Source organism: Carassius gibelio, chromosome A13, assembly GCF_023724105.1.
Source record: "Carassius gibelio isolate Cgi1373 ecotype wild population from Czech Republic chromosome A13, carGib1.2-hapl.c, whole genome shotgun sequence".
NCBI lineage: Eukaryota > Metazoa > Chordata > Actinopteri > Cypriniformes > Cyprinidae > Carassius > Carassius gibelio.
The window spans coordinates 21983058-21997446 of NC_068383.1; the positions used below are offsets into that span (position 1 = coordinate 21983058).

Consider the following 14389-nt stretch of genomic DNA (forward strand, 5'->3'; position numbering starts at 1 on the left):
TTTTTTGATTATTGGTGATTCCATAAGCTCTCTCTGGAGCACCTGCGCGGTTTAAAACACCCAAATAGATATGAAAAGAACAAAGAGTCTCTCTCTTGCTCCACACATGCACGATAATATCATCGATCTCACGGGCTGACAATATGACGATTTGAAAAATGACCATATCGCCCAACACTTCTTTGGTATTTAATTTACAAATGGCTGGCCTGTTTCTTCAATAAGATTTCATCACTGTGGCTCACAATACGCTTGTCTAATAACTAAATATAATCATTTATATCATCTCACCCACAGCAAAATGCATCGACCAGCAGCAACTATTGTGCCCATTCTTATTCTTAGAAAGGATTTTCTGCAAAAATCACCCAGTCAAAGCCTTCATCTACTTTCTGTTTAAGTGTGCAAAGCATCAGTACAGAATACTGTAATTATGCTACTTCCTTGTTTTACTACTTACTACTCATCATAGTAATTAGGAAGTCTCCTAAACCAGTTAAACATGAAGTGTCAGCACCACCGTGTTTGCACTTTTCAGTTTCCGTATAGCTATCTAACCATCCCAAACTCTGCCTCAACCACTGGCCTGGAGTTTGGGCTGGGACTACCTTTTTACAACCGATGGCAGACAGGAGCAGTTTCAAAGTAATCGCAATTCTGTCTGAACAGTGCTAGTTATTTTTTGTTTGAATATTCAAATATCTCAATACTTTTGAATCGGTTTTGAAATGGGTAACGAGAGGACCTTTTTTTACGCTGCTCAATTCTGTATTCTATAAATATTGTAATCTAATTTAACACCATTTGTAATATATATAGGTACCTGCCAAACATGGCAATTTTACAGTCATCACTCCGAAAACTTTGCATGAAAAATAAAACTTTCATTCAAATTATGAATGGGTCATACCAGAAAGTGAGAGGAGACCCTCCCTTGTAATCATTGAAGCTGATCAGTTCAAATCATTGCATCTGCACAGTGCACAGTTGACAAAGTTATTATCACTTGCACAATTGAGGCAGTGTCACACCACTAAAGTTTAATTTACATTTGTCTTTTTAAAGGCACAGTATGTGTTGTGTGTGAGAGATGGGTGCAGCGCTGTTTTATCATATTAGATATATTTTCAAGTTCTGTTATAATGCTACACTGTGTAGTCAATGCACAACATATTCAAGGGTCTTTGGTGTTTCCATGTTTCCTACAAAACTGGAAATCGAGGGGGTTATGACATCATTGGCAGGCGACACAATGACACTATGGGCACGGTCCATGTCCCAAGTTTAAATAGCTTATTTCTCTGGATTTAAACATTCTTAGAAACATTTACACGTCAGCAAAACATATAACACTGTTCTAGTGTTTTTTTTGGGATATTTTAATAAAAATAAAAAAAACTTGCATATTGTGCCTCAAGTCTTTGAGTTTTTAAACAATTCAACACTCGCCCGCTTATGCACACTCAAAGCACACACATAAGACCTCAAAATCAGGCTTGTGCTGTGTGTAAGCTATTGTGCACCAGTTGCCCCACTGTAAAAACACAAATGTAATGTATGATCAAATATTTAGGGGAGATAAATATTTACAGTGCTGCTTGAAAGTTTGTAAACCCTTTAGAAATGTCTATGTTTCTGCATAAAGACACAATATGTATATTTTTTCTACTGGAGTATGCTTGTTCATGTTTGTCTCTTTGTGTGCTGTTATGCTTATAGTTTTGATTTCTCTGCGAGTCAGACTGAACGAGGCTCAACTGACCCGATCTTGATACTGTCAATACATTATCCCTTATTAGATTAGATTTTCAAAGTTTCGGTGCTGCCGTAGTTTAGTTGTTTGTTATTATTACAATTTTTATCAAGTTACTTGTCCGGTCGGGCAAGTAAAATTCTCTTTCACTTTCCCCTTCACAAAATCCACTTGTCCCGGACAAGCGTTAATCTCGATTCCTGCAAGTCCTGACAGTAGAAAATCAAAACCCAAACAAACAAGTGAGAAAAAATATGTTTTGTCATTTATTTACTAAGAAACATGATCCATGGTTATATATATCGGTGCAGTGCAAAAGTATTTGAATCTTTGCTTTCAGTCTCTGGTGTGCCCCAATTTTGCAGCAGTAACTGCAGGTAATGTTTCTTGTAACTGCTAAAGTCTGAAGTCCTGCACAACATCCTGTATTAGTTTTAGCTCATTCCTCAGTACAGAACCACTTCAACTCTGTGATGTTGGTGGGTTTCCTCCTATGAACTGCTTGCTTCAGCTTGGATGCACAGAAGGGATGAGGCTCTTATGCTGGAATGCAGTGTGTTCTTTTCTTCAAACGTAATGCCAAAAAAATTCTATTTTGGTCTCATTGGTGCATAAAAATATTATACAATAGTCCTCTGGCTTGTCCACGTGATCTTTAGCAAGCTGCAGATGGCCATTTATTTTCTTTTTGGAGATCAGTGGCTTTCTCTTTGCAGCTCTGCCATGGACACAATGGTTGCTCAGTGTTCTCCTGATGGTGGACTCATAAAGATTAGCCAATGTGACGAAGGCCTTTAGTTGCTTAGAATTTACCCTGGGTTCCTTTGCAACCTTTGCAAGTCTTGCTTTTGGGGTGATCTTTGTTGGTCGACCCCTTCTGAGGAGGGTAACAGTGGTCCTGAATCTCCTGCATTTCTACACAATCTGTTGGGACTGTGGATTTGTGGAGTCAAGTAGAGATCGTTTTGTAGCATCTTTCCAGCAACAACAACTCTTGTTCTGAGGTCCTCAGAGATCTCATTTGTACATGTACACTTCCACAAACGTGATCGGACATCAGAGGGCAGGCGATGACAACTGATAGTCATTATACTGTTTGAAAACACCTCTGAACAGATGGACTCTAATTTCACCCTCAAATTAACTGCTAATGATAGAGATTCACATACTTTTGCACCGCACAGAAATTAAACACTGGGTCTTTTTTCTCAAATAAATGACAAAGAAAATATTTCTTTCATTTGTTTGATCGGGTTCTCTTTGTATACTTTCAGGACTTGTGTGAAATCTGATGATGAATTGGGTCATATTTATGCAGAAATATAGAAAATTGTGAAGTGTCCATAAACTTTCAAGCAGCACTATATTTTTGAAAAATTAGGGAAATATATATATATATATATATATATATATATATATATATATATATATATATATATATATATATATATATATATATATATATATATATATTTTAGGGATGTCAAATTTCGATTATTTCCATGATCGATCGTCGTTTAAATTAACGATCAATTAATCGATTAATCGTTAACCATAATACTGCAAAATGCGTCTATTGCAGGCACGCAGTCAGCGGTATGACAGGATGTCACACACACACACAAAACGCTTTCTCACTTGAATTAAAGAGGTTTTAGTCTGAATAAAATGCTAGTAGCAGGATTATAAAATGAATAGATGCGATTATGATCATTTGATAAAATGAAGAGAGCGCGCCATACTTTTGAGGTCATTTTACTTTGTTGACAGTTTCCAATCCCGCACGGAGAACGCTGAACGTGCCTCTTTAAATGGTTTTGTGGTGCTCGTTGTTGTATTTTAAAGCACAATTGCAATGTTTTCAACTGACATTATTGTATAAAATTATCCGAAATGTGGAGCGCGTGTGACTGCGCTGCACATTAAGTGAACTACATCGGCGCTGCTGCACCAAAACACAGTTGCTCACATTAATTTGATCCTGCTGGATTCTGTCCTAGAAAATGTCAGATTTTTAAAAATCCGGCACACAGCGCATTAGATCGTGACAGTGCATGCGTGCAGACGAGGATGAGCGAGCGCGGCTTTTGCTAGATTTATTTGGAGGTTATTGCTCATGTCTCATTCGGCACAAATCGAAATGTTTCCATATTCGCAATGTATTTGAATGTTAAACTATTATTTATAATGTAAACTAGGCTTGTACTTAACACGCATTCGCATACGTCCTTGGCATAACAGCAGAGTGGACCGGTATACTACTGTCTATTTAAACTGACCAGTGTAACCTTTTAATGTTTAGTTGACATTTTATTTTGATAATGAACAGACTGCGATGTAAGTTTGAATCGCTAGAATATACGTGTGCAGCAGGCTCCGGGGCGATCGAAACAGCTGAGACATTAAAAAAAATATATATTTTCCGCAAAAGTGTTTACTTTCATTTGTGCACACTCACAATAAAAACAGAAGATTTGTGCTCTTGTAAAATAAAGCAAACAAACAGAATGCGTTGTCATCCTTTTTTTTTTTTTTGTGAACTTATGGAGCGCCCACACTTCTGTTTTAAATCCGTTAATCTTAATTAGCCTATTTAAGTCGGATATATTTCGCATAGCCTATTTAAAAAAAAAAAAAAACATGAAAACAAATTGTTATTTTTATGTTGGGCCTATTACTTAGTAGGCTATAAATTTTCCTTAAAGCATCCCATTTTGTCCCAGGGCTTAGAACCTGTGCCATAGTCAGGTCCATGCAGAAACTTGTGAACGATGCTCGGCGTCACCGTTTAGTGACAGCAGTGAATGCTCCAGGAATGTGTCGGTCACAGCGCCTATTAATCGCTGTTTTGAATCCAGCAATTATTTATTTAGAAATTATAAGATCTGATTATGACAAGTGTGGTATAAAATCTTTGTTTATTAGAGGAATAATAGGTTAACTGGAAAATGTTAGATCGCGACCATGCTTTTGGACCCCATAGTCTTCATTTACGCGGCTTTGTTCTGGTTTGCCGGTTGGTCACGAATTTCCACAAATTCAGTATATTTAGGCATCGTTTCTTTTCCTAAATCTTCATAGTCTAACCCTCTAATTTCCCAGGTTTATTATCTTTCGCTTTTAATAACTGTTTTCGCATCTCTTACTGTGGTAAACATGGGAAGGGAAATTAAAGATTTCATGAATTAAGAATTCGTTCGATTTATTAATTTGTTCCCTTATTTCACTTAAATCATGGGTTATTTAGGGAACAAAATTAATGAAACATGGACAATTGCCACATTAATAATTCGTCGGAATGAATTAACAAGTTGTAGGAATGAATAGACTACCTGTCCTGTCACTGTGTCCCGCAGCCCTGCAAAGCGCACGATATAAAACAGTTATCTGATGAAATGATTAGTAACTACATTTCTATTGCATTTAATGTTGAAGAACTTTTATGTTGTTTCTATTTTAATGTACTTTAAAGTTTAAATCACATTAAAAGCTTAATTTGTACATTGTGAATGAATGATGATGCTTTTATATATCGTCACCGTCACTCACAGCCGCTCGCACGTGTTGAGTGCGCATGAGCCGCACGCAGCCCAACATTGAATCGGTTAACCGACCATCGATAGCCTTAATCGATTGCATCTCTTATCGACAATTAATCGATCATCGATTAATCGTTGACATCCCTAATATATATATATATATATATATATATATATATATATATATATATATATATATATATATATTTTTTATAAATAGTAATTAAAATTAAGTTTGGACTCTGTTGATAATTGTAATCTTATAGTAATATAAAAGTGCTCATAGTTTAGAGCAGTGGTTCTCAAACTGGGGTAAGCGTACCCTTGGGGGTACGTGAGGTGGTGCGCAAACACATTTCTGAGCTTTGGCATTCATTTAATTCTACCCCAGCTTAAAGTAGGCTAAGACTAAAACTGAACATATATTTCTGACAAAATTGTGTTTTTTTTTATTGTAAAAACAAGAAAATGGGAGTGCCGTAAATTTCCAAATACATGATATCCAATCAAATTGATAGGATGCCCACTGAATATGCTGCTGTAGCAAATGTATCTTTCAGCAGATCTTCACTTAATAGCATGAAGAGCAAATACTGGTAACGCACTGTACATTGAGATCGATTTAAACTCTCTTTGAAACACACACATAACCTGTTAACATTTAAGTTAACATTTAACATTTTAAATGTAGCCTACATTTTAAACACAATAGTGTCATGTTAGTTCCAAAAAATTCCACATCATCTGGTGTGCATCTCCAAGCAAGCGGTGTTGTTAGTGAACGAATCAGCGGCTTTAAATGAGTCTGTGATTAATAACCCATTCTTAAATACAGCATTTTTTTTCCGTGAATGAAAGAATGACGTGAAACCTGGCTCATTGAGACAGTGACTTGTCGCAGTTTTATATGTAGGCTATAACTTTGATTTGTAATAATTTATTGCTTTATTTATTATTAGTATTAAACTTAATGGAATGTTAAGAATATGACAAAACATAACATGCAATTAACAAGGATAGAATATCTATAAAAGGTAAAAAAAAAAAAAAAAAAAAGGTGTGACTGTGGTCTAAGTGGAAGAGAGGGGGAACACAGAATAATGTGAAATGCTCCAGGTGTTTTGTTTTTTCTTTTTAGTAGTAGTAGTAGTAGGTTATGTACATTCTGCAGAACAATAGTAATTAAATATCTGGCAAATACTTGTCTTTAAATTGAACAGACTTATTTTGACGGGTTGCTGTGAATACCTTTACAGTTCTGTGTACGTGATGTGACGCTAGTTTTACTCAAATCAAACGGTCAAATGCTCATGAAGAGACTCTCAGTGCAGTTCTGGAGATGTTGTTCATGTGTTCACGTCATCATTTAGTGATACAGCAGATGCTAAAATCACTATGAGCGTAACGCGCGCTTCCATATGTGTGTAATAAACAAAACCACGCTTCTGCACCATTCTTTAACACAGACACACAGAACATGCAAGATTCATATTTAAATGGACTTTTCCAGCTTAATTTTGACAGATACTAGTCTACATTGCGATTTGATTTAAGTGAAATGACCTACTTGTGATTCATTCATTCATATTTTGACAAATTCCGTAACATTGAATTCCATTTTTATGACTGGATTCCGCCCGCGTTTTCCACATACCTAAAATTGTTTGCCATAAATATACACAAATATCCATTAAAGCTACATAAGTTAGTACTTCGTTAGGAGCAGTGAATAACTCTCTCTTTTTCACGGGTCCGTTATATTAATGCACATCCGATATTTAAATGTTCACTTAAGACCTAACCAACTGTTTTTACATCAATACTCATCAAGACATTATTTTGTGCCAATTTGTTCAAGACTTGAAAAAGAACTCGAGAGAAAGCTGAAAACTTTAAGAAAAGCGAAATTGAATGATTAGACGGAGATGGATGAAATGTATAGCAGTATGTGGTAAGGAACATTCATATCTGGGAGATTCGAGTAAAATCACAGGCTTCACTCATCCTGTACGAATGTGCCACAAGAACAATCTGATAATTTCCGCCTCTATGTGTTTGATTTATTAACATCACTAGTTATTTTTCTAATCTTAGGCATAGCTCAAAAAAAAAAATATTGATCATGACCAAAGAGCTCAGTCGATCTTGTGCTTAAAAATACAGAGTGTTATCTCATCTAGTCCAGTAGGGTCCTAAAGAATCAGTACAATCTTGAGACACTGCCAACACGCAGTGCTGAGAGCGCCATGACACAGCTCTGTGCGCTTCACTGATGACTCACATTACCCAATACCTCACAGCACACTGCCGGGAATCTGGAGGCTTCAGCAAACTTGGGCCGTGGTCTGATGCCAATACAATGAGTCTTTACTTAAAGGGATAGTTCACCCAAAAATGAGAATGGGCATTCAAGATGTATGTGACTTTGTTTCTTCAGTAGAACACAAAGATTTTTAAAGGGGTCATATGATGCTTTTTTAAAGACCATTATTTGGTGTATTTGGTGTAACAGAATATGTTGACATGCTTTAATAAAAAAAAAATTAAAAAAAAATTAAATACTGTACATTATTGTAGGTCCTCTATGCCCCGCCTCTTTCAAACATATAGCTTGACAGTTTCAAACACAAACTGCAGCCTGCTCTGATTCGCCAGCTGACCCAGTGCAATGTGATTGGCCGAACACTGCAAGCACTCGTCGAAAATGTAATGCCCCTTTCCATAAACACATGTGGGGCGTGTTTGAATGAGGTGTTTTAGGGGTGCGTGGCAGGGTCTTGACTTTGATAAAGAATATCTCTTTGGATTTGAGAGTTTAGTCTTTGAAACTTCACAGATCTTCTCCATGCACCAAGAGCTTGTAACACTCCATAGAGAAAGGAAAATTTGAAATCACATCATATGACCCCTTTAACACAAACTGTTGCAGCCTGTCAGTCTTACAATGGAGGTGAATCACGGCTAAAACATACAATAAAAAAAAAAAGAAAGAAAATACACAAAACCAAATTAAACCCTGTGGCTTGTGATGATACATTGATGTGTAAAGACAAAAAACAATCGGTCTGTGCATGAAACTGAATAGTATCTATAGAATACCCAAGACATGTCACTCGTATGGTTTTAAATGAAGAAAATCCAACGCTCAATAAGCCACGCCTTCTGAATGAAAGAGCCACACATCACTGCAGCTGCTGTTTGAAGCGTCCCGAACAGTCAGCGCTCTGAGACGTGCTCTTAGGACTGAGCACGTTTCCCCATTCACAGAGATAGGAGCTGCACTTGGATGCACGAGAGGCGTTTCAGAGATGGTCGCCGAGTGACATGACTTATCATAAAGAGGCTTCGATTGTGCATAATTCTACAGATTCCTTCAGTTTCCACGCTTGTAATGCAGGAAATTACTATTTGCACGTGCTTTTAAATATTACAATTTTAAACATTAAAGTGCTCAATTCAGTACTTGCTCGCTCTGTGACTGTGAGAACCCTTCTGTGAGCGGACCATAGACTATAAAAACAGCCGCCTTGCACTCAAGACGTGCACACACGCATGGCTTAATGCACGTAAACGGCCAAATACATACAAAAATATGTCCAAGTGGCCGTCCTGATGAGTATTCATGTCAACAGTCTATTTACATTGTCGTATACAGGCGATTAAGTGAATGTAAGCAGTTGAGAAACAAAACTTGTGTAACAGTTTGATCCGTGCATGAGGTCTTAAAGAGACAGCAACCTAAATAAACCTGCTGCTGTCAGTCATTAATGTTTATTTATACATTGAAGACTAACCAAGGTTATTTTAAAGTTAAACATATTATTCTGTTTCTGTACCTGAATATTTCTGAATCTAATATTACTACCTGAAAAACTAAACGCATAGTTAATTTTAGTTTGCTTGTGCCATTGCTTGTCATTAATCTATTCTTATTTTACTACTGATCTTTTTTTTTTGTTAAAATAAATTCAATTCAAAGTTTGAACGTTTTTTTTCCTCACCTCAAAGTATCTTCCTCACAATATAAATAAGAATTAACATTATAAATTGTAAAAAACAAACACACAGAGTGAGGAAACATTTAGACTGGATGATTGTAGTTAAAAAAAAAATGTATAAAAAAAACCTAACTCCCGCCTCAAATTAAAACAAAATACCTCCAATAAGAGTCACCAAAATCTGAAATCCAGGCCCTGCTGCAAACAGCCTTGCTTACCCGCATCATGAGAAGCCAGGGCTCGCAGCATCTTTCCAGCGCTGCGTCTGGTCTGTCGCTCTTTATTACAGAGCAGCTCCATGAGCAGGTCCAGAGCGCCCGTCTCCTTGAAGACTCCCACCAGCGAGCCGATACTGGCGTAGGCGCTCAGCACGTGGATGGTGTGCGTGATGCTTATCCCGAAGTCGCTGTTCTTAGCCATCTGCTTCCGGGCGCGGCGCACCAGATTCTTCACGTCGTCTTTCATATCCAGCAGCTCTCCCTCGTCAAAGGTGACATCTGCGGGGAACTGTCCGCTGGGCCGCTCCTCTTCCTCCAGCTGAGGCCTCTGGGAGTCAGCCTTGCGCTTGCCGAGCAGAGTGGGGCAGTTGGCGTACACGTCTTCGGTGGACATCCACATGAGGATGCTCTCGCTCTTGCTCTCTCCCGAGGTGGAGCCACTAGAGCCTCCTCCGCCCGAGCTGCTGCCGCCGCTCGCCTCGTTGCTGCCGCCTGAGCTGCTGCTGTCCTCCACAGCCAGCAGACTCCAGCGGATCAGGTACTCCGTCTGGCCATCGAGGGTCCTCCTCTGACGGATGAGCTCCTCTGGGTAAGCCTGGAGCTTCGGTCCCAGCTGAACCAGCAGGTTGCCGTTGCGGCGTTCACCCACCATGGTAGCTGAGGACACAAAGAGCGATGGAATGAGGATATAAGACTTAAAATCCACAACTATAATATCTCACATTACATCATACACCCGAAATGCTGAATACAAAAAAAAAAAAAAAAGTGCTGCATTACATAAAAGTCCTTTCATATGTACAAGTTATAAGATTCGTTCAACCAAAAAAAAGTTTTGTTATTATTTACTTGCTTAAAAACGTATGTGTTTGGAACAATATGAGGGTATCACTAAACATAAGCTAAACTGAACCTGCTTGATGTGCAAGAAGAAACCTTTTTGTTTACCATATCTGAAGTGCTTTTATGAGATATTTATGATCCTTTTGAAGCGTTTACATTTTTTGCACATCAACATACACATTGAGCTTCTGTTTCGAAGAAGAACTGCGTTTATGATCCTTTTGAAGAATCGATGTTTTGGGTGAATGGGGTTTCAGTGCGGGACAAGAATATCTTAATTTCAGCAAAGTCTTATGGGTTTGGAAAGAAAGGACGACGCCAAGGTTTTGGGTGCAGCTGACTTTCAAAGGAAGGGACTGAAAGTAAAAAAAAAAAAAAACTATGCTTCAACAATTTCTAACGGACCCTCTGATGTCACATGGACTACTTTGATGATGTTTTTCTTATCTTTCTGGAAATGGACAGTATACCGTACACACAGCTTCAATGGAGGGACTGAGAGCTCTCGGACTAAATCTAAAATATCCTAAACTGTGTTCTGAAGATAAACGGAGGTCTCACGGGTTTGGAATGACATGAAGGGGAGTTATTATTAATTACATAATTTTAATGTTTGGGTGAACAAACCCTTTAATTTGCATTTTGATGATGAACAAAAAAAGCTGGGAACGACATGAGGGTGAGCAAGTACATGACAGAATTGTCATTATTGGGTGAACTATTATTATATCTGACAATTTCAAGCTAAGAAAAGACAGAACTTAAGTGTTAGGATTTGTGAAAAAGACACTTTGTATTCCTGCCATTGACTACTCAGTTTGACTACAAACTAATAAAAAGGAGAAACTTTAAAAGATATTAAGGGTGACCAATGCTGCAATGCTTCAAAAATAACTAATTTTCTAGATCCAAGTCTAGGATATTAGTCATCCCATCTCAAGGACTTAGTCATGAATCATTGCACGCGGAGAGGGAGTATAAAAAATAAAATAAAAAGGGGCAGACCTTTCATTTTTGGGTCAGATTGTTTTGTGACACGTGACAACAGAACATCAACTGCTATTCTCGAAAACAAAGTTTCAAGTTCATAAAGAAATCTTATGAATGTGCACGGTTTGCATGTCACCCAGCAGTTAAACTCTTTTATTTCTCAGAGTCGCTGGCGACAGTTGGGCCCGACGTCTTCCGGAGGATCCACTGACCTCAGCCCGCTCTGTGCTCGCCTCTCACGGGGTTTAAACTCTTCCAGACGCGCTGCTTTTTCTCCTGAGATGATAAAAGTGCTAAGCTGAGCAAGTGCGCATTAGCGCTAACATCAACATTGCGAGTGAGGAACGTGACGCGACGCGTCAAACTGAAACGCGTTAAAAACTAAACTCTACAGAGTGAAAGCCACGCGAGCCAGCGGCGCGCGGCTTCGAGGGCGTGCGAGTGAGTCGCGTCGCGTCGCTAGCAGGACACACATATGCTGTAACTAGCTGTCAGTGCGGCCTCTGTGTCAAAAACAAACTAACGGCCTCCGCGAGCTCCAGAACCCCGCTCGGACTCACCTCCGGTGTCGCAGGGCCTCCCCTCCTTCTCGACTTTCCCCCGGGGCGGATGGAGTTTTCTTCTCCGTGGTAGCGTATCGTTGCCCAGCCTGAAGTCGTTTTTGCTGCCTGTTGTGTAGTTATAAGTCTGTGGAACAGGTATGAGTTAAGCACGCCTGTGCGCCAATGTCTGGGTGCAGCGACACGCTACTGCCATCTACAGGCGTGGAGGAACTAATAATACCAGCAAGCTACTGCTCCTTATCGTATATTCTTGATCATTCTTAGTGATGATAGCCTACTTCTACAGTAAGTATGTGCATAATAAATCATTTTATCACTGTTTCATTTGCTCAGACTATGAGAAAGAGAGACAGAGAGAGAGAGAGAGAGAGATACATACATAGTCTATAGGCTATGTCCACAGTCTATGGCTGTCACATAAATAATGTTACAAAAAATCTTAACTTGGAATTCACCCTACAATACCTTTAATATTGTCTTCTGCTTTTTAAACACTGGATGGCAGTGTTGAATTGTCAGCAGCCAACGTGAATAAAGTTTGCAAAAACAACACCTAACCTGCTGTGGTCTTTATTACAGCAGCCTCAAGCACTGATATCTTGCTTTATTCTGCTGCATAGTTGAGAACATCAGTGCAGTGTTTTTTTTTTCTTCGGGTTTTTTTTTTTTTTTTGTAAAATGTATTTCTACAAGCAGTCTAAATTCTTCAAACCAACAACTTTATGCAGAATAAATGCTTCAGCATTTTACCTCTACTAACTTTTAAATTCAGGAGTAGCCTTAATACTTTAGCCTATATTTCGGGCGGTCCATAAACGAGCCAAGTTTGTTTATTTATTTATAGCTAATGCTATTTTAATTAGGGCTGCATGGTCCTATATCGAAACAAAATCGATTTCTCATTATGGCTTAAGATGATAGTCATTAATTAATTAACAGTAAAGGCCAAAGATGGAAGCAAAGAGGAGAAGAGCAAACCCACTGTTCACGATGAGCGAAATATTGGAAGAAAATCCTAAATATTCAGTTGGGTGTGAGGGGTTTACATGAATGTATATCCCTGTGAGGAACTGACTGTCTTCAAAAAAAGTTAAGATTTTATTTTATTTTCATCTCCTCTCTGTATAATGCAATTAAAGTAGTGTTCATAACATAGATATGTATAAGATAAGTCCTCATTAGACAGCGCCAAGCCATCTTTACAGGTTAACTAGACGTCATTCAACATAATAATCAATGAATATTCGAAGATACCACAATCCTGCACAGCCGACAGTTGTAAAAACCACCGGGATTTAAATTCCCGAAGAAACGGGATAACCTTTCACATGTGAGAATGTGTTGGCTTTTGTTTTTAAATGTATTAACTCAATATTACAAATTTTGAAACATTGGTAACTTATGTTACTGTTATGGTGAATGTGGCGGATGGCTATTCACATCGATAACCAAAGAAACGCTGTATCGCTTCTGTCCCACAAGTGCCTCCTGCTGTCAGAGAGTGTGATTGCATCTCAGTCAACTTGTCTGCTCTTATAGCCTATGGTAGTTTTCTGTACCATAATTTCACAAAGCTAAAGTAACCATTCTGTTTTTGCTTCAAATTTTGAAATTATACAATTTAATCAGAAATTGCTCATGTAGGCTATGTTACATGTATGCTTCTAGCATCATGGTTTGGATCATGATTAAAATGCAGTGATTGCCTCTAATTTTAAATCGCTACAGATTTGGCCTTTTACAGTTTGGCCTGTAAATGAGCAAATAAACATCTTGTTCATGTACTCATATTTTAATTCTTTCTTGTATCTTGCTTAAAAAAATACATAGGCCTATTATTTTTAAAATACATATATAAAAAAATGGAACCAGTCCATTTACTTGTAAAAAAAAACAAAACAAAACAACATTACAATCAGAATCAGCATGAAAAGTCAGGTTAAATGTATCCCTAAATTTAAGATTGTTTGAAATGAAAATCGGCCAATTGTACAATGTGATAAAGATTAGAATAAATATTGCAGCTACCTTGGATGAAACGAATAAAGTTATCTCATTTAAATAGGTAGTTGTTTATGTGTGTGTGTGTGTGTGTGTGTGTAATTCTCATATTTACATTGCCTATTTATCATTTGTATTATGTTGTAAAGCTATGTTTCTGTGTGAATGATCGGTGGAGGAATTGGCTGTGATGCAAGGGGCACCAGCAAAAATCTTACCTAGGGCACCAAATTACCAATACAAACCTTACAACCATGTATAACATACCAAGGTAAGATTTAATGTTGTTCAAACACATGCCACATATACAATACTGATGTAGGCAGCATTAAACCATTATAGTAATTTAGTTTTTAGATTTATGGCCCACAGCTAAAACAAAGAACAGGACTAATTTTGGAAGAAAGATGCATATTTTTAATAGGCTACATCACTTCTCCTCCATCTACATTTTACATAACCTATATCCATATAAGATGTGTGT

The 14389-nt window shown here is 37.9% G+C and overlaps 1 protein-coding gene across 4 annotated transcripts in view; it reads right to left on the reverse strand.

Annotated features, from left to right (window-relative positions):
- LOC128026500 (cullin-9) overlaps positions 1-12076 on the reverse strand; it is a 53447-nt gene extending 41371 nt beyond the window's left edge. For 3 of the 4 annotated variants that reach the window (XM_052613735.1, XM_052613734.1, XM_052613733.1), the window contains exons 1-2: positions 11902-12075; positions 9509-10165 (exon numbers count right to left, since the gene is read on the reverse strand). In XM_052613735.1, the coding sequence (XP_052469695.1) occupies positions 9509-10160 (652 nt within the window). In that variant the 5' untranslated portion in view covers positions 10161-10165; positions 11902-12075. Of the gene's footprint in view, positions 1-9508; positions 10166-11901 lie in introns of all 4 variants that reach the window. The other variant, XM_052613737.1, reaches the window with a different exon arrangement.
- Between the last annotated feature and the right edge of the window lie 2313 nt (positions 12077-14389).